General features: G+C 33.9%; 1 protein-coding gene and 1 long non-coding RNA gene across 11 annotated transcripts in view; one reads left to right on the top strand and one right to left on the bottom strand.

Annotated features, from left to right (window-relative positions):
- Positions 1–1,318: 1,318 nt before the first annotated feature.
- LOC123321515 lies at positions 1,319–17,258 on the bottom strand. 7 transcript variants are annotated; one of them, XR_006538876.1, is made up of 6 exons: positions 16,817–17,258; positions 4,171–4,390; positions 3,454–3,576; positions 2,829–3,014; positions 1,748–1,872; positions 1,319–1,346 (listed from the first exon to the last, which is right to left on the bottom strand). It is a non-coding gene; the product is annotated as an uncharacterized LOC123321515 (long non-coding RNA). The 7 variants fall into 7 exon arrangements; XR_006538875.1 differs by lacking the exon at positions 16,817–17,258 and adding an exon at positions 4,518–5,146 and having other exon boundaries at positions 4,171–4,385; XR_006538872.1 differs by lacking the exon at positions 16,817–17,258 and adding an exon at positions 4,518–5,146.
- The window catches only part of LOC123321514, a 36,606-nt gene continuing 23,491 nt past the window's right edge, over positions 8,541–21,655 (top strand). For 2 of the 4 annotated variants that reach the window (XM_044909162.1, XM_044909163.1), the window contains exon 1: positions 8,541–8,987. In XM_044909162.1, the coding sequence (XP_044765097.1) occupies positions 8,924–8,987 (64 nt within the window). In that variant the 5' untranslated portion in view covers positions 8,541–8,923. The remainder of the gene's footprint in view (positions 8,988–21,655) is intronic. The other 2 variants (XM_044909164.1, XM_044909165.1) reach the window with 2 other exon arrangements.

The following is a 21,655-nucleotide window of genomic DNA, read 5'->3' on the forward strand; positions in this document are numbered from 1 at the left end:
AATTGAAAAGTGTTATACTTAAAGGCTGGAGGAGTCGGACAGTGAGTATTATGTAGGCGGGTGGCGCCACCTAGCAGGTGTTTATTGAACTACACTAAATGGGTAGCAAAACTGAGAAGGAATCTGCACGGCTGACATAGAATTTTCATTGTCAGATGCTAGATGGCGTGTCAATCTACATATCGTTTCAAACTTAAATTGTTAGTTTTTAGGATTTAATTAGATCTACTCCACAGTATTTATGGAATTTTGTTAATAAATATGTCAATAAAAATATCCCAAGCTTACCTGAATTCATTATCCTTCACCTATTGTTGTGAATTAGTCACAGAGTTAGTAGAAAATTATTGACTGTGTACCTACTAAGTAAAGGATTGTGGGGTAAGTTTTCTTTTTCTGATTTTCCATTTCGAATCCAAGTTACATATCAGCATAAAAATCAATAAAAATATTTATCAATCAAAAGCAACCCACATTTCACTATTTCAATGCATGTTAATTGTAAGTCAATAGTTGCTTCAATTGGGAATTAATATATTGATTGTAGAATGGCTTAATGAAGGGTTTTACTATCAAAACAACATGTTTTATTCTCAAACATTGTATTTCACATCTGAAAGTACCTCAAGGGATGAGAATATAGTCATTATTTCCGAAATTAATACCTTAGCGTACAAAAAAGAATTTTCTTTTATGACAGTCAGTTATCAACAGTGTTTTGGTGCGACAAAGAGACTGTGCTGGTTTCTTATACAAGGCACTTTACAAACTGTAGGAATGTCAAGGTCCTTATATTTGTGGCAGTTGTAACAAATCTTTTCAACTGAAAATACCAACAGTTTTGAACATTTCCTTGAACCATTTTCTCTATTGCGTCTTCCATTCACAAACTGCCATTTCTTCCTACATAACAGAAGCTAACTTTGTGTTGAAGTGCTCTTGGAAGGATATGACCACAATGTTGGCTTCCATTTACAAAAACATTGGACCTTTTCAAATATTTTATCGAAGCAATAACTTGAAAATAGATAGACGATCAGATATATAAAATAATATCAATATGCTATTCTCAAAATGTTCCATTTGATAAAAATTTCACACATGAGAGAACTAACTATATATATTTTTTCCAGGCAAATTTTAGTCCAAAACATTCTTCAATAAATGACATCTGCCAAGGGTTCTGATTAAGTTCCTTGTTTCAAGGCACAGCAAATTGAAGAGATTTTACTCCTATTTATTATTCATTCTTCTCTTTGTATCGCTTAGTTCCATAAGTTGACAAATTCTTAGGTCTCCTGATGTAGAGCATAAGCTCCAAACCAAATGCAACAATACTGCAACATCTGGAATAAGAAGTTAATAATAAATCCGTCTTTATTTAAAATCAAATTTAGCATATGAGAGTGAAAAGTGAAACAGAATATTATTAAATTAAGGAGTACAATAATTTAAATGTTCAAAGAAACTTGGTGTACAACTTCTGCAGCTAATTGCAAAAAAAATATAGAAATAATGCTGCAAAATTATGCATATGGCTTTTGATAATCTCTATGGTAAGTTCCACTTAATATTCACAAAGATTCTGCAATCAGAAAATTGTTCTAAGATATTGAATTAATCTCCATATGTCTTATCTGAGAGGAGTCAGGGGACAGATATATTAGCACTGAGTATTCAACTTTAATTTAGTACTCAGTGATATTAGTTATGATCCAAGAATGATGTAATAATAACAGTATCTTACCTCAATGTTTTTCTGTATCCATTTGGCTTGAGTATCTCTCCTCTCCTCATTCTAATCCTAATGGTATATTATATCATAAACAGCAATGACGAAGGCTGCTTGGCATTCTCTTGAAATTCCAGTTGCTAAAAATCAAACAAACTACTTTGAAAAATGCTATAGAAGTCAGAAAGATGGATTGAATGGAGAAATTTCATACATAATAAAATGAAATGAAAGTACACATTATGCTATACCATCGGACACTTCTATTGTCTTCAGACTTCAAAAAACTTCTGAACTGATATAAATAAAGTCTTCTATTCAGGATTGTGTTCAAAACAATTCTCTTTCATTCTAGGTTTCTTTAACAAAAGAATTCTAGACATGTGTTCACAAACTTAATTAGAGTAAGCTCTGATTAAAAGAAGCATTCACAAACGTCTTCTTCGGAGTATACTCTCTGAGCATGGTCAAAGTCATACTCTACTCTCAGAGTAAGTTTGTGGACACAACCATGGAGTTTTAAAATGAGTCATAAATTGTTCAAATAATTTCCTTCTCTCAACTTCTTCATTCTCGCAATTACAATAAGATTTTCTAAAAATAAACTGGAAAAAGTGAAATTTCTCTAGGATAAAATCTATCAACATATTTTTGTGAGGGGAATGGTTTCAAGATAAACATAATGAAAAAATCATTAACAAAATTTTAACATTGTAAATGAATTAAGAAGTACTCTTGGCTGTATTCAACAAATCCCACTGAAACACATAATTTTCGATTTGAGAAACGAGCATCCCATGGAAATGCAACTGGTACTATTAGTATGTCATAACAAACAAATAAACTCATAAATATTCTGCGAAACACTGATAAGAGTAATTTATACAAGACACATCTCTTGATTTTTGATTGATTATTCAATATGAAGAAACAACCTCGTGACAACTTTGTAACAGAAGAGATATAAAAGGGATATTCTTCAACATTGACTGAAAATCTATTAGTATTTGTATGCGACAATTAGGATGAAGAAGTTTGGAATTTATAAATGTGAAGAGTAAATGTATAGTGAGCAACATTTTGTAATGTTATTTACCTTTTCATATTAATCTGCAGTTATAATCCAACCACCGTATAAATGAGAAACAAGAAAATGCAGTAGAAATCCAAGCAGTTCTGTTCTGGGAGTCTTCAGATTCTACATCATCGAGCACCCCATTCATTTTACCAGGAAATCTGGGAAATGTGGAGCTATCACCATTGTAAGAAAGAGAGCCCAGACCTATTGACAAAGTAGAAGATTAAGACAAAGTTATTAAGTTCCACTTATCATTCACCAAGTAATTTTACATTAAAATATGTAATCATTAATATTGATTAAATGCTTTCTGTTTCAATCGAACAATATTTCATTTCTAGATAATAAACAACAGGCAACTTTCTGTTCAGGTTATTAACTAGATAAGCTCTTGGTGGATTTACATAAAAAAGTAATATTTTTCATACAAGTAATTGTGTGAGGTTTCTGAAGTTAAAAGGATTTGTTTAACAACCAAAATAAGATTGAATGTCCATACAAATCAAGTGGTATTCAAATCTACGGCCAGTGAATTTTTCCATCAGAATAATATCCGACAATTTTTTCAAATACAGACAGAAAAGGAAATAGCCTTATATCTTAGTTATGATCCAAGAATGATAGTGTAATAGCAGCATCTCACCTTGCCTTAACCGTTATCTTCATCTTATTGGCTTAAGTCCTTCTGAACCCTCATCCTAATCCTAATGGTTTTTGATAAACACCAATGACAAGGTTGCTCGGCATTCTTGTAAAGTTCCAGTAACTAGAATTCAAACAAAGAACCACATTAAAATACAAATTACTACAAAAATGGGCCACAGAATTCTAAGTACACACTCCTAACGAAAGTGGTTCTTACAAACAACATTCCACCTCATGATAAATTGGCACATACCATTATGTAGCTGTCTTTGATATCCATCACACATTCACAAAAAAAAACAACCAAGTCTTACTTTTTGCATTTTAAAACTCTCCCCTTTCTATTTCCAAATTTCATAAAAGTATACATTATGGTATACCTTTGAGGCATTCAAAACATAAGCCTTAATACAAAATGGCTATACCCAAAGATTATAGTTTTTGGCTTTACCATAAAGCCCATTTGCAACAGTCGAAAATTCTCTAGAGAATTTACTTGTGAATTCTCTGCACTTACATATGTACTTTCGGTAGAATTCACTGTTCAGTTGGATACAAAATAATTTCTGGTGTTTTCTTGCCAAAATTCTGTAGAGAATTCTCCAGAGAATTACTGTTACAAACAGGCTTTATTGACAAGAATGATCAAGAAGTTTTGATTCATGAAATATGGAGACTAATTGAATAGTGAAACACATTTCGTAATACTACTTACCTTTTTAAATTAATCTGAAACCACGGTTCACATGAGAATCGAGGAAATCCAGTAGAAATTATTAGCAGCTCTGTTCTGAGTACGATTAGAGTAAGATACTTCTGATTCTACATCCTCCAGCAGTTCCATCCATTTTATAGCCAGCAACTTTGGGAAATGTGCGGCTATCACCATTTAAGATCTTAGCTTTGATAACCGTTGTAACGACAAGTGCCCTGTTCTTTTGACAAAGTAGATAAATTAGTCATAACAGATTTCTTTGAAATTCAATATTAGATCAACTTGGCATTATTATTGAAAGAAATGTGTTGGATTACCTACAATTCATTTCGAAATGTATAATTCACCTGTTGAACCAGTTGCTTCTCATTTGAAGCCATAGGCTTCCAAAAATACTGTGGGAAGGATTTTTTCTTTGCTTCCTTGTAGACATGCCTATAGAAATTAATAGAAATATATGTTTTCCAACTAAAACTTCTAAGAAAAGTAATATTTATGAGATTGAATTTTTGAATTTGAACACAAACGTAAACAACCCGCCATTTTGAAGAACTATAGAATTTAGTTCGAAATTAATCCTGTAGGTGGCTACTCAACTCATTCCATAATTTCCGAACGGTATATTTCGAAAAATCAAATCATATTTCCTCTATTGATACATTTTATGCGTGATTTTTTCTCCAAAAATAATTACTGAATCCGTCTGAGTGTGAAGCCAAAGTTCAGAGATGGGTTTTTCATGTTTTATAGTACAACAAATATTAGTGCATATACCTCACAACTCCACTACGAAATATTATAAAGCCTGTAAATGTTTCAATGAAATTTCAATTTCACCGAAATTTTAGTTCACTATTATTCCGAGAGATGGAGCTATCAGAGACATATCTCTGGAGATATGTAAGAGGAAAACGCTTTATTTAGAGTTTAAGAGTAAAAACTCTCACGTTTTTTTCGAAGCAGTTTTAAATAAAAACATACATCAATATCCCAACAATATAATTCTCCAGCCCACTCTTTACAAAACCCATCGTTTATCGATTTTGTGAGCAAAAATGACTTCTTCCACATTTCGAATTATTTTTCAATCCATGGTCATACAATTCACCAACCCTTCTTTTGAAAGTTCATAACTTCTGTCTTATTGTCTCATTTGCTTGTTTACCGAGCATAAACGCCTTGATAGCCTGTAGAAATCTGACTGGGGATGTTACCCAAAAATACTGCGATGGATATAGGTAGGTAAGGGGGTTACATTTCACTGCGACCTAAAGGTCCCTCATCAGAGCTGTTCTCAGAACTGCCCCAACTACAGGTCGCCCTGCAGCTCCAGAGTTCCAATGAACCCCAGTATCTGAGAGGGTCATTATTGTGAGACCAGTAATCACTTATGTGACAATGGTCTGGCTTGCCAAGGCAAGTTAGAATAGTATGAAGAAAACATTCGATAGAATTGAAAGGCTAGCCTGTGTTTGCTTTGCATCACTGGAGCTATGAGAAGGAACTAAAGGGTAGGTACTGGAGATCGTTACAGATCTCACACCTCTTCATCGTGTGATAGATAGAGGCCATCATAAGAATATCCAGGGAGCCTGGACTTTGAATAAGTACATCCCATCGACTAATCTTCAAAGTGATAGACGATAAAAAAAACAAGCATTGCGAAAAGAAAACAAGCATTGCGAAAATAAAATCCCAAAAAAGATGGGGTCAGTTAAAAATTCTTCAAGACCGAACAGATGCACCGAGGTCGAGGAAATTCCCAGATTTACTACTAGAAGAGTTGCTCTTTCAGAATATGTATCACATTTCTATCTACGGTTACTTTTATTGAGAGATAAACGGCTCGAAAGCTGGGCCTCGAAATATCCTGAAAAAGATGGGTTCAGTTAAAAATTCATCAAGACCGAACGGTTGCACCGAGATGAATGAAAATTTCAGATTTATTACTAGAAGAGTTGCTCTTTCAGAATATGTATCACATTTCTATCTACGGTAACTTTTATTGAGAGATAAACGACTCGAAATCTGACCTTCGAAATATCCTGAAAAAGATGGGTTCAGTTAAAAATTCTAAAGACCGAACAGTTGCACCGAGATGAATGAAATTTTCAGATTTATTACTAGAAGAGTTGATCTTTCAGAATATGTATCACATTTCTATCTACTGTTACTTTTATTGAGAGATAAATGACTCGAAAGCTGACCTTCGAAATATCCTGAAAAAGATGGGTCAGTTAAAAATTCGTCAAGACCGTACGGTTGCACCGAGATCAATGAAATTTTTCAGATTTATTACAAAAAGGGTTGCTCTTTCAGAATATGTATCACATTTCTATCTACGGTTACTTTAATTGAGAGATAAATGACTCGAAAGCTGACCTTCGAAATATCCTGAAAAAGATGGGTCAGTTAAAAATTCGTCAAGACCGAACGGTTGCACCGAGATTAATGAAATTTTCAGATTTATTACTAGAAGTATTGTTCTTTCAGAATATGTATCACATTTCTATCTACGGTTACTTTAATTGAGAGATAAACGACTCGAAAGCTGACCTTCGAAATATCCTGAAAAAGATGGGTTCAGTTAAAAATTCGTCAAGACCGAACGGTTGCACCGAGATGAATGAAATTTTCAGATTTATTACTAGAAGAGTTGCTCTTTCAGAATATGTATCACATTTCTATCTACGATTACTTTTATTGAGAGATAAACGTCTCGAAAGCTAACCTTCGAAATATCCTGAAAAAGATGGGTTCAGTTAAAAATTCATCAAGACCGAACGGTTGCACCGAGATGAATGAAATTTTCAGATTTATTACTAGAAGAGTTGCTCTTTCAGAATATGTATCACATTTCTATCTACGGTAACTTTTATTGAGAGATAAACGACTCGAAATCTGACCTTCGAAATATCCTGAAAAAGATGGGTTCAGTTAAAAATTCTAAAGACCGAACAGTTGCACCGAGATTAATGAAATTTTCAGATTTATTACTAGAAGAGTTGCTCTTTCAGAATATGTATCACATTTCTATCTACGGTTACTTTTATTGAGAGGTAAACGACTCAAAAGCTAACCTTCGAAATATCCTGAAAAAGATGGGTTCAGTTAAAAATTCATCAAGACCGAACGGTTGCACCGAGATGAATGAAATTTTCAGATTTATTACTAGAAGAGTTGCTCTTTCAGAATATGTATCACATTTCTATCTACGGTAACTTTTATTGAGAGATAAACGACTCGAAATCTGACCTTCGAAATATCCTGAAAAAGATGGGTTCAGTTAAAAATTCTAAAGACCGAACAGTTGCACCGAGATTAATGAAATTTTCAGATTTATTACTAGAAGAGTTGCTCTTTCAGAATATGTATCACATTTCTATCTACGGTTACTTTTATTGAGAGGTAAACGACTCAAAAGCTAACCTTCGAAATATCCTGAAAAAGATGGGTTCAGTTAAAAATTCATCAAGACCGAACAGTTGCACCGAGATGAATGAAATTTTCAGATTTATTACTAGAAGAGTTGCTCTTTCAGAATATGTATCACATTTCTATCTACGGTTACTTTCATTGAGAGATAAACGACTCGAAATCTGACCTTCGAAATATCCTGAAAAAATGGGTTCATTTAAAAATTCGTCAAGACCGAACGCTTGCACCGAGCCAATTTTTTGGAATATTTATCACATTTAGACCTACGATGATTTTTCTGGGAGATACGAGTGTCGAAAGTTGACCTTCCAAAAATTCCCAAAAAGAAGGGGTCAATTAAAAATTCTTCAAGACCGAACGGTTGCATCGAGGTCGATGAAATTTCGAGTTTTATTACTAGAGTTGCTTTTTGAGAACTTTAGAGAAATATTGTTCCTACTGTCGAAAAATGATTTTATTTCCCCCTTCGAATAAGAATAATTTCCGAAGTAGTTTTCTTTCGTATATATATCTTACATTACAATTATAAAGATATACATATTTTATATCAACAAACACCTTTCAGAATTTCAAATATTGAATTATGCTTCCCTTTGTATGATCACTTCTGGAACTGCCACTCCACTGGGGAGTTGATGGAACCTATTGAAACATCTGTTGAAAATTTTTAAAATATGTGCTCTATGGAGAAACAAACAGGAAGAAATAACGATTGCTAATCATAGTTCATTACAAAATATATCGGCACAGCACAAGTAAATGGAACAAATGATGCCGTTCTGGTTTAATCCACCTATCTCCTAACGAAATAATTAGTAATACCTTGAAAGATGTGTTAGGGTGGGGCATAGCGGGGGAGTGAATTGAATAGGAATATTTTGCAACATCTTTGATATAAAAGAGATTTGACATTGAAATTTTCAGTTTATTCTTTTTCTTGTGGGTGTTAACTTTGCAGGTTTTCCTAGTCGAAAAAATTTTTCTCGGCCTAACCAAGTTCGCGGTAGTACCGCAACAAAGTGGGGTCTAGTAGTACCCGAAGTGCTGCACGATCCAAGCAGGCGAAGTGAATGGCTTGCTGAGGGAAAACGATTTGAACTGAATCTTTTCGCTTTCTCTCTTCTTTGCTGGTATCAAGCCAAACCCCCACTGGCACATTTCACTCAAGAACAACTTTTGATACAATTGTATACATCAGTTGCTTAAAGCACGTGGAGTTAACGGCGTGGTGTTCCTCTGTCACATTTGAGGAGAATTCCGATTTTTCTATGGGAAAGTGATTTAGCTCCTGCGTGTGACTGTGCCCGATCTCCTAATGGATTTTTCCAAAATGATCCATCCCCTACTGGCGACACTTTTCGTTGTCATTTCCATTTCCGGTAAGTTGCACCCCTAGTACCACCGAAACCACCACTGATGTATGTGTAACAATTTTATGTGCACACATACCAACAGTCCCAACTTACAACCAGGAAAATTTCAGAGAAAAATTAAGAAAGTTCCGACACAAAATTTTTTTTATTTCAAAAAAATTAAAAAATTGCATTTCCCACAGTATAAGTTCATTTTCCCATACGACTTTTCGATGAAAAATCCTGAACAGAGTGTACTGATGTGCCGAAAATGCTAATGCAATGCAATAGATCAATTTTTCATAAATGCTCATATTTTTATTTGAAATTTAGGTATCATTGTATGTATTTTCAAAATCTGCAATTTACGTGGAAATTTTCTAGTAGGGGAGTATTTTCTATTGGAAATAGAATAGTAATGCAAGAGTATCACTTCAACCACTATGACTTCTCATTCAATTTATCAACTCTGAAGGCTAAGAATTTTCCTCCCTTATTGTTAGATTCGACAGTTTTTCAGTGAATAAATATAACGTCCATCCTTTCTTTCAGTGTAGGATGACTGAATTATCCAGTTCAGATATCCACATCGCAATTTTTTACAATTTATAGTTTCCATCGGAAATTTATTCAGAATTGCAAAATTCCTATTCGCATTTTTTCATTGAATTAATCACCAAGAACAGGAAAATAATTACAATTATTATTATCTCTTCGATATATCATGAATTATTTTTGTTCGAATCCAAGATTTTTCAATCTCTAATTGATGATTATCGCGGAATAAAAGTCTTTTGTTTTCTGCAAAAGCATACATTTCCATTGAAACTCGAACACAAAGAGCTCCATCCTAAGGAATAGGAATCTAGATGAAGTTACGCATAAAAGGAAGTTTTCAATGTCATCGATAATTTTTCCTTTCTTATGATCAATTGTTTGACATACATACCTATAAACGTGAAGATCTCTTGTGCGTGAACAGTTCTTGCATTTCTTCTCAAGGATCAAAGCGTTTCAACATCAACACTCATCATCGACTCACGTTTTCACATGAAAACTTCCAAATATACTTTTGGAAAAAATCACTTTGCTGTTGTTATTGATCAATTCATAGTTTATCCTTTTCATTTCACATGTCATCAGGAAAGCACAAATAGAAAAGCAATTTAAGCTATCAAACACCTATTTCATTTCAATGTAGTCAAATATATAGAGTATTTGAAACGAATCAGAAAATTGAACATTTATCATTGGAAAATTAGTCAATCTGATCGTATGTACTTGGAATCACCGCACAAATCAAGATATTTTATGTTAAGCATGCCCTTAAGGAAGCCTACAGGTTGCACAAAATAAAACACCCTATTTTTCACTAAAAGTCACACAAGACAACTTGGTCCTTTAGTGTCGAAGGAATCCACGAGAAGGAAGCATTGAAATTATCTGAAGAAATTATTGTTAAATGATCAATTCCACTGGTTACAACAGATCAACAAAATGACTTGCTGAAAACCTTACTAATTAAGCGCATCTACAAGAAACGGATCAGTTTCTTGTAGATAACACGAGTTATTGCTTTTCTTGAACGAGATTTTTCCAATAGCATTGAATAATTGAAGGAAACTACCACTTTTCGTAGGTCATCAAGATCAATTCTTCAATTTTCGCTCATTATCGAAAGTAAAACTCATCAATAATTGCTTCAGATGATTCAGTTTTGTCCAAGTGAACTGGAAAATGCATGGCCACAGGTAAACTGAACAGATCTGTGAAATTCGCCACACCTATGGGATATATTTTTACCCTAGGGATGAAGTTAGGAAAATTAAATGAATTAAAACGTCCTTTTCCGAACAAAAATTGACGGGCTTTTTGTGAAAAGCAATTGGGTGAAGTTAAATTTGAGTTCGTCTTTTCAAAAGGCAAACAAGTCTACGAGTTTCGATAGAATAAAAGTAGGTTCTAGTCTAATACAGGATGCATTCATACTTCTTGGCATGTACGAGTATAATATATTACGTATAGTTGAATCCGGCTGATTTAAATATGGCGCAAACACTATTTCACGTAGGAGTTCTAGTTTATGGGTATCTTCGTGAATGTCTGAATTATATGGAACATTTGTCATTCTGGTCATGACTGCAAGCTACTATGTAATATTGAAAACCCCACGATAGTATTGCCTCTCGATATTATTTATGAACCATTATTTCCTTACCTTTCTATTAAGCGAAATTCTCTTCCAGTTAGTTGGACGTAAAAGTAAAAGTTTGAGGTTGTCCTCTATCTCGATTTACATTACATTACATAACCTAAATATACTTCATGTGAATTAGTTAAAAATGAACCAGATTTTGGAATCAGCCACCAGCTCCACCGCATTCTTCAAAATAAAGCCATTGACTGACATGGATTATCACATCATTTAATTTATTCATCATTAACAAACAATTTGACGAATACCTAAAAATTTGCAAATTTGGTGAGCAAGAGCTCACTAGCAGACTTGATATGAGAGGGCTAGTAAGTTTAAACTACGTCTGTTTGAACTGAAATATCCCATCTTGAAACCTGATGATTTGTAGCAAATGTTTTTCGGTTCAGATGTTGAAATAAACAAATATTCATAAATATTCGCAAACAGTTTAATTCTCTGCCATTAAAATTTCTTTTATTCCCCCATTCAAGAGCGAAGAAAAAAACATAATATTTGAAAATTTATTTCGAGTATTGATCAAAGAACAACTAAAAGAATCGAAAACTAAATATCAAGAACATAGCATTAAAAAATATTCATTTCCTTCAAAGGTATTGAATCTTCTTAATCTTTGGAGCTTCATCTCACCTTTTTCAAATCCCAGAGTTTCAGGTTGCAATATACAAGTTCAAAATCTGTTAATCAAAATCTGAATAAGCCCAAAATGATGGCCTAAACAGGCTCTAGAATATTAAGGGAGAGGAATTATCTCCTCATTGCTCAAGCAAAACGTTTTTCTTTATCGAAGTTTTGTTGCGATTAAATGCCTTGAATGCTGTGAGTAAGAGTACAAAATAATTATCCATTCTGTGAGAATAACGTATGTGTACATAATTGACCCACAATGTGTTATTTCAGACTATTTTATAGTTACATCTTCAATACTTATTTGCCAACAATACTCCACCATAAGATTAGTTTCACATTGTTATTATACAATATTAGATTGGAGTTCACATTATTATCTGTAGTCTGACCAAAATATATTCGAATATTTTGATTCCCATCATCTTTCTCGGGAAGTTAAATTAATAGAGTTTTCTTCGAAGAAGAAAGCAATATAATTACCCTGTAATTTAAGCCGAAAAGTTTCCTGTGTTTCATTTTTATACCACCTAAAATTTACCATACCTTCTATATACGAAGAATTTTTCTTTAAAAGCAAATTATAGATCATTGTTTGGATACAACGTGGTTGATAAACAGTAGCTGATGAAAATTAACATAACTTGTTCGAGATCATTTTAGAAATGATGAAGAATTTTAGAAATGTATGAAAAAAACGCTGGAAACTGAACTCCAGTATCTGGGATGACTTCAAGGAGGTTAAATCCTATCTTCTTTACGTTTCTCGTCCAAAATTCTTTTTGCTTTGGATAGCAATAGAAAGGCATTCTGTCACCAGGTGATTTCTGCTAGACCCATTCTCATTAGGTGCTACCTGAGGTGACATTGCCCTCTGAGGAATCCATTAAGGGGGTGTAGCTGATTCTTTCTAAGATCCAGATACTTCTTAGGTTTCACAGTGTTGAAGTTCCCAAGGGACTTATTTGAAGATTGTTTTTCATTAAAAAACTTGAAGGAGCAGAGATTTATACGACAAAACATTGTAATAGATACAAATATATGAGCATATAGTTCTTTCAACTAGATGGTATTTCAAGAAATGATCTTGGTGTTTGAAGTAGCGACAAAAGTTTAAATGATATAACTTCCAGTATGTTATTGCGAGAAATAAATTGCTCTAGTAGTTCATTATTTTCGTCATGACCTTACAATCAATCAATCACCTTAAACAGAAATTGATATTTCATTGGAAACATTAACTTCATTCTATTTCCGATAAAAACGCTGCATAACAAGTGTAATTAAACAATTACTGAAGGCCTTCGCACCTCAACTCTCAATCGAAAGTGATCGAAACTGATCAAGAAATGACTATCCTAAAATAATCGAAAATTGGGGACACTACAAGTGGATATTCGTTCTCATCCTGACATGCGAATGAACAAAAAAAAAACATTTTGTCGATTTCAAATCGACATCGCTTTCATTTCGTAATGAACATCTGTTTGATTATTTTATGAATACGGCAGAAATATACACGTTGTTACCCATAATTAGCCCAACAAATTATTATGGTACCGCCGGTTTGATTGATTCGAACTTTCATCGGAAACTCTCCATTAAATCTTTTGGCAAATAGGTACAACCTTTCATCGAACACGAAGGAAGAGGCACACGAAGAACATCTAAAAGGCCACTTTCGGACGTTTTCTTATTCGGCAATGTTTCGACATTTTTGTGACCCATTTTCAACACCCATCAAAGTTCGCGTATCGAAACATAAGACAATAATTCACGAAGAACTATTATTGCATCGTCAAAACCCATTACTCATGCCTCAAATTAAAAGTCAAATGTGAACGTACCCTCAGGAATATTTACTCTGAAATAAGCCCAGATGAGGTTGAATGTCATAGTACTCTCTCTGTTTCGATTAGTTGTTTTACTTGAATTTCAAGATACATTCAAACTCAAGAAAAACCTTGACGAATATTTTTGCATATCATATTCTGGTTTCTCTGTATTTCTTGAAGGATATGCTTACCACAGAATTCGACATAAAATGCGAGGCAGCATAGCTGAAATACTGTAGGTTGTCAGTTGAATAATACCCCTGCTTTGCAATTTTAGAAGTGAGGACGCACACTAAGCAAAAACCTTAATTTTTAATTCCTTGAAAGTTATGATTAACTGTTTGCAGAATGACTGCATTGCCAAATGAAGAAGCGCAATATTAATACCTTCCATCAGCTCAATCTAAATTGGAAAAATAACCTAACTTCTTCGGAAGTTTATTGATTTGTGGAACGCAATGTTCGAAACTAAGTGTTGAAGAAATTGAACCATTGTAAAGCACAACTAGGCGCGAAATAGTGAAAGTGGAGTGTGTAATCATTCATAATTTTTTGATCGTAAATTGAATAGCAATGAAATACTACCGCTAATTTGAGGTCAATGCAAATTTGTATTCCCTGTATATCTACTGAAAGTAATCTGAATTGTTCAGGAGATATCGCAGATTGAAAATTGCAATTTTTGAAAAATGCCATGTCCAAGATGAATTTGAATGAAAGGAAATAGACTTTCGAAATTGCTGGCAATAGATTGCCAGCGTGTTCGAAAACCTATATTTTCATATCGAAATTTCGAATATCTGACCCAGTTTAAGAGAAAATAATTGTTTTTGTTTTTCCACTTTTCCATTTTCGAGTTGACTTCGAAGAGCTCTCTGGAGTGCAATTCTCAATCAAATCATCAACTGTTTGGTTTTCTAGAATCTTCAGAACAAATTATATGCACTCCATTTCCTGAGACAGTAATAGAACATTCTGATTTTCAGATAGTTTCATTGAAACAAAAAAATTTTCGAGCTAGAGCTAAATCATATATTTCGAGTGATGTAATTCATTGTTTTGCATAGAAAATCAACTCGTTATACAACTGTGAGAAATAAATAAAAGATACGAGAACACAGACATAATACGTTGAGCGAATTGAAAGGAATTATTCTAAATTATTCTGCAAGCAATCAAGTTTTCAAATTAACGAAAGACTTTATCTTGCATGCCTAATTCCAGAAGGAAAATTTACCGAATCTCAATCCAATTAGCTATGAAACTCTTTGAGAGATTACTATCGTAAATTATTTATGAGCGCTATTATTTTGGAAGGGAAGTTATATCAGTTTTCTATATATATAATCGAAACCTTTCATAACTTGGCTAACCTGCATGAAATACCCTATAAGTTATTTGTTCTCGTTTCAGTATTGTAAATTTCCCATTTGCAAAAATTAATTGTGAAAATTATACGGACAGTTCAACGCTTAATCTCAGTATTGCAGATTAGAATTGTTCGTCAGGCGAATCTTGAGAAATCTTCGAATTGGTTATAAGATGCACCCCTTAAGTTGTCACAATTTTAGAGATAATGGATATTTTTGAATACATTGAAAATCCAGGGTCTTTGCTATAGAGCATTAGTGATGAATGATGATCAGAAGAATCAAAAAGGTTTCCAGAAATACAAACAATTTGTCATTTGATATTGAGTACGAAATAAAACCACCCCAATTTGATGGAAATAACACCACTTCCAAAAATGAAGAATCTGGACAAAAGGCACTCTTCATTGAGGAAAATTTCTACCCCTCTACCCCCTTAGTGTCTCTAGGTCTTTGAAACATATGAATAGCAGTTTATCTCACTAATTCCCAAAGAATACTTCGATGACTTTGTAACACTTATAATTATTTTCGGCTTCCTAATGTTTCAAAAGACGTAGTTTTTTTGGGCGGACATCCGTTGGAGAAGGTAAACATTATAGAAATCAGGAAACAGTGCATTTCTTCGAGCAACAAACCTGGCGTTCTTCAAAAATGAACAACTGAAGGTCGTGTCACTTCCTCGTTCTTTGAATATAAATTATGTAGACCAGTTATGCATACCATTGTAATCATATTGCCAGAAATTGGGTGCGTCAATGAAAATCGACTGTTTTATAATCGAGAATGGATAAATAGCGTTTAGGTAGTACCAACAGAAGAACCTTGACATATTAGTATGAAGAGAACTCCCGCGAGTTTCTACAACGTCCTTGCTTTCTAGACTGAAAGACAATTCTATTTGGGGTTAGAATAATCGACACCCACAACACTCCAGTTCACCACCTAGATTCTAATTAAATAAAACAGTTCCTTCTAACTGATATGGCAAGTTGGAAAAAAGAAAGCAACGCGAAATGTAAACATCGTCTGCTATATAAAGAACCAGAAGCAGTTGGAATTGCATCACCTTGATTCATTAAAACCTTGCACATTGGTACGCTGTTAGCGACAATTTTGAAATTTGAAAATGTTTTCGTCACCATGAGAAACGCTTCAAGGCACATAGCGGTCTGAAGAAAAGAATACAAAATATCCAACCGTCAACGCATAGCATACACTAATAGTCCTGTGCCTGTTTCATTTTCACGTGTGCATCGAAGAAATGCTGCAAATTTCACACAGTCGTGAATCATTTCATTCTTGGAAGGAAAAATTATGTCAAGTTGAGTAGAGCTCCAAATTCACTACTTTCCTAACAGATATGACTCATTTTCAAGTTTCCTAAGAAGTTTTCCTTGTTTCTTGTTGAAAATTCATCAAATTTCTTAGTCCTTGTGTACATTTCTCTGGAGAGAATGAAATTTTTACATTGCTGCTTCAGCTTACTTCAAATATACCCAAACTAATTTATTATTGATGCCAAAATAATGTTTTAAATTCAAAATAGCCGATCTTCAGCAATCATTTTCGCTTCTCTGATGGGCTAGGCTCTATATCCTGGATGCAAATCCTTGTTCTAGTTCAATGAACAAAAAATTAAGTGACCGTTGTTTCCTATAATCATTTTTGACTCGTTATTCGACCTTTGCATCTCACTAATGAGCAGAAATGATTGATTTTCAAGACCCAGTCGGGCACGTTTACAATGTATCCTTAATAATTATTAACTGGGTGAATTTCTGATGTAATATTCACGAAGGTACTCACTTTCACTTGCAGCACGAAGTTCCATAGTTCCAATCAATACATACATTGACCTATACTTCCACCTGATCGTTTCAACTATTCAACTGTCAAAATTATTTGTATTCTGCGAAGATACCACTTATGAATCCAAATGCCAAGTGTTAATTTTTAATTATGTTATATCATTCTACTCCTTCATTTTTCCTATTGTTGTTGGTTGTGCTGCGTTACTGATCTCACATTTTGGGAGTCGTCCAGGAAAAGTTCTATTGGGAGCATTGATTCATTAATTAATATGATGGCTCTTCTATTATGATATCTCCATGGGTGTTAAAAGAATTATTACGTATTGTTCATAAAGTTTGATTGAACCGAGGTTGCTTATGCTGTTACATAATTCATGGCATTCAGCAGTAAATGGATATTTCGACACTCTACTTCTTGCACTAGGTGCTTAGATGCAGATAATACATCCGATGAAGACGTCACCTTGCTTAACAAGAACTCAAGGAGTACAACAATATTAGAAGATTCTCAAAAATTATTCAGTTATGATGTTATCATAATATGCAGATAAATCAGTAGCAATTTACACCTCAACCGAATGATTCAACAACAGTCTGAAATTTAGTATTTAGTGTCTGAATGAGTTACGTAATGCGACATTGAAAATTAATTTGGATTCCGTGAATTTTTTCGATGGAGCGAATAATTTTTCTCATTATAAACTGCGAGGAAGAATTCATTTAGTCACTCATGTTAAACTGAGGTAGGCAAAGATACCTTAGCAGAGATAATAGTGTGACATAAATATTAATGGTAGGATTATAAAATAGTTTTTCATTTACCAAGAAAATGAACAATTTATTATATTGAAATATGAGAGTGCCAATAGTATTCTTCTACTTCATTGCTATAGGTTCCATCATAAATTACTATTTTTGGATAGATATCCTGTTGGAAATTATCCACTGAACAACAAAAACTGTTATTAGTGATTTAATATATTCATACGAGAATAGAAGATGACACATTTATTCCATATACATTTAGAACGTTGAATATTCATGGCGGATAATACAGCTCCAACATAGTATTTATTTTCATCTATAAAAATATTGCATATTGGTGAAGACAGAAATGGATGAAAATAAAAAGATTTTGGCAAACCAGAAAATAATAGGTGTTCAGCCAAGTAATTTAAGAATAAATGAATTAATCTCACACATTTCAATATGTTAAATAAACGTTAATATCGCAGCACTTATAGCGTTCTGATTGGTTCTTAGGAATCTATAAGTCTCAAAATGTAATAATTTTTGGATATTGTGTTCAGTTTATTGATTTTATAATGAAAAAAAGGTGTGACCTCTCGAAAACTAATTGAGCACAACATTCAGAACCAGATCTATTAAATTTTCCGAAATATACAATTACTGGGTGGACTGAAAGTGATAGTGACCTTAACTCCACTTATAATTAGATTGTAAAATGAAGTGATATATGTTTATTGTTCAATCGGAGTAAAAGTATTTTTTGGTGACCTTACAGACCAGGATCTGGCAAAAACTATACGGAACATTTTATTGCTGGTATTTGAATGGACTTCAGACTTTATGGGCTGAACCGTTAATTTTTTTTTTCTTTTCGAATTCAATCCAAATCTATATTTGTGAATATGAAGGTGAATGGGTTGTTTCAATGAAATGTGAATGTATTCAGTTAACTTTCAATCTCTTTTTTCAAGAAACGTATGAGGAGTGAAGGGGAACAACCCCATTTGGGAAAAAAATAATGAAACACAAATCCATCTGTAATAAGCACATCGAAAGGAAAGCAAATCTACATTTTTTCTCGAAACTAGCAGTTTCTTGAAGAGCTCATTTGTATTTTAGTTTCTATAGGGTGGCACATGCATCGAGTTAACAATTTAAGAATTTTCCCTTTTGCCTCTGTACCCATTTATTTTCTGCTCGTACTCTGGGAATAAAAACGGAGGTGTACATGTATATCTACAATCTCTGCTAAAAGGTATTAAATTATTTTCTGATATCTTATCGGCGTACAAGCATCGTCTAGGACTTGGTTCATATACCAACTACTATCAAGTTACTCTCAAAACTATGTGCACCTAGTGGGAGAGTGGGTGGCTACAAGTTCGATTTTATGAAAAATGCCGACTGAATGCACCTCTTGCATTATGCTATCAATAAATTATTGTAGGTACTTTTATTGTTCAACATTGACCATGCCAACGGGTAACCACTAAGGTGAGAGGTGCATAAGTATCATTTACGATCTCCTGCACGAAGACACGAGCTAGGATAGGCGATATCGAATTTCTAAATTCTCAGGGATAAATTATCAACCCTGTCTTCACTCGATTTTATTGGATTCTTGCGAGTGAACAGTCGATAATTAGCAAACGGGATTTTTTCCCATCTTAGATACTGAGAATCTTCTCGAATACTTCCCTCCGAGCAGATCCTCTTATGTGCGTTTCGTTTTATTTATTGGAGAAGATAAATGAAAGATTATGTTTGTTCAATAAACACGAATGTAAGAGGATGTGGGGGAGGCACCAATGTAAACTTTTTGCAACTGGTCTCCATTGAAAAGCGTCAGTGTATATCCTCTTTTTATTCCATGAAGACTGGTGTTTGTGGGGTATTGACTTCGGATTTCATGTTATCTGCACATAAGTTTCTTGCGCCAACAATTTGAAAAATTCATCCTCGACATCCATTGAGTAGTTATTATGTACAGACTGGCCAGTGAAAACTAAGCATAAAACATTGTACCTACATGCAATAAAACTTCACAGAAGTAGTAATAGAACTAGAAATAGCAAAGTGTTTCACTTCGAACCTTAGTGTTACAACCCCAACCCCTATAATTTGAATAGGGAAGATGGGGATACTTCATTTGGAAGGCTGAGTTCAGCATATCGTTTTTCATTCAATCCATTCGTTTTTGAGATATCAAAACTTAAATTTTGTTGAAAATTTTTTATTTTGTTAAAAATGGAGTGTGAATCAATCAATTTTCACCAATTTATTCTACGGTTTTGACGATAGTCGTCAACTGCCATACACCATACGTCAAAATATAACTGTTTGTTTCTCCTATTGACTATCAGGGTAAAAATGATTCATAACTGAAAAATAACCAGTGCAGGACTAGTACAACAGATTTATCATCGGAATTGCAGAATAAATCAGTGAAAATACGATAGATTAACACAGCATGCTTGAATGGAAGTGTCACTGTTTCGTTTCCAATGGCCCACGCTGTATAATTCACCCATATGCTTATGGCGATGAGGGACTATCATGGTCCTTCAATATCTATCCAAATCAAGCATATCCTCACGCCTAAATTAAGTAATGAAGCACTCAGATCAGAGGTGCATATCTGAAATTATTTCGTCATATATACCAGTTTTTACTATATATCATCTTGAACCCTGACCTATTTCATTTACGTACCTTTACACACAGTGAAATTTCTCTCACGATATATTCATCAGTTGGGCAAAGAAAGACAATTGAACCAAAGTTCACTCAGTATATTCCTTGTAGCTATGACATACCACAAATATTATTCAAATCAGATTTACCTGCTCCAATAATCCGATGAAATAGAGATATGTAAGTGAGGATTTGAGAGGGTCCCCGATGAGCTGACGTTCTTTGGACCGAAGAAAGGTCAATTTTTTCGTAAATAATACCGCTGTCACCTTGGGATCTCTTAACCTTTCACAATAATTCACCTGTTTCTGAATACGATTTAAAAACTGACTTTCTCGCTGAACAATTCTCAGATTTTATCTTAGGCGAGGAGTGTTAGAGTAAAACAATAACGAATTCCATCTGAATCTGATGGACAATTTACGAAATCCGCATTAATTAGTAACAATTGCCAACAATGAATCCGATTGTGATTTCATTAAATGCCAAGGTTATTGCTCTTTTACATATTTTCAACAATTTTATAATGACAAAAAAAACAGATTTGAAAGGAATAGAACAATCACAACTTTGTTCCTTGAACATTAGTGAAATCCTCATATAACGCATTTTCCACAACATTTTCTTTGGAGAAGCTGACTGCTAGTACTCAATCCTAGATGATATAAAATAACAGTTCTTCCCTTCTTTTATGGTAACCAATGTACCTAACAAGGGACATCTATTGCTGTGCTTCCAGCCTCTTCAAAACCCTTCAAAGTGACACCTAAATATCTCCGTTGAGCTTGATATCATTTCAGAAGAAGAAATCGAAAATCACCATCAACCTAGAGATCACTAGAGATCAAATAGAGTGGAAAGATGAAGCAAAAACCCTCCAAATTCACCTTTGTTCCAACCATATGCAACGAAGTTGACGGAATTTTAATTCTCGTCGTTCGGATTTTCGGATCCGCCCATTTAATGAAGGAGTAAACATGTTTCCGGGGAATTTAATCACCATCAATCTGCAGATGACTAGAGATCAAATAGAGTGAAAATATGAAGCAAAAACCCTCCAAATTCACCTTTGTTCCGACCATATGCAACGAAATTGACGAAATTTTTATTCTCGTCGTTTGGATCCGTCCATTTAATGGAGGAGTAAACATGTACCCGGGGAATTGAATCACCATCAATCTGGAGATGACTAGAGATCAAATAGAGTGGAAATATGAAGCAAAAACCCTCCAAATTCACCTTTGTTCCGACCATATGCAACGAAATTGACGAAATTTTTAATCTCGTCGTTTGGATTTTCGGATCCGTCCATTTAATGGAGCAGTAAACATGTTCCCGGGGAATTGAATCACCATCAATCCGGAGATGACTAGAGATCAAATAGAGTGGA

This window comes from Coccinella septempunctata, chromosome X, assembly GCF_907165205.1.
Source record: "Coccinella septempunctata chromosome X, icCocSept1.1, whole genome shotgun sequence".
NCBI classification, from domain to species: Eukaryota; Metazoa; Arthropoda; class Insecta; order Coleoptera; family Coccinellidae; genus Coccinella; species Coccinella septempunctata.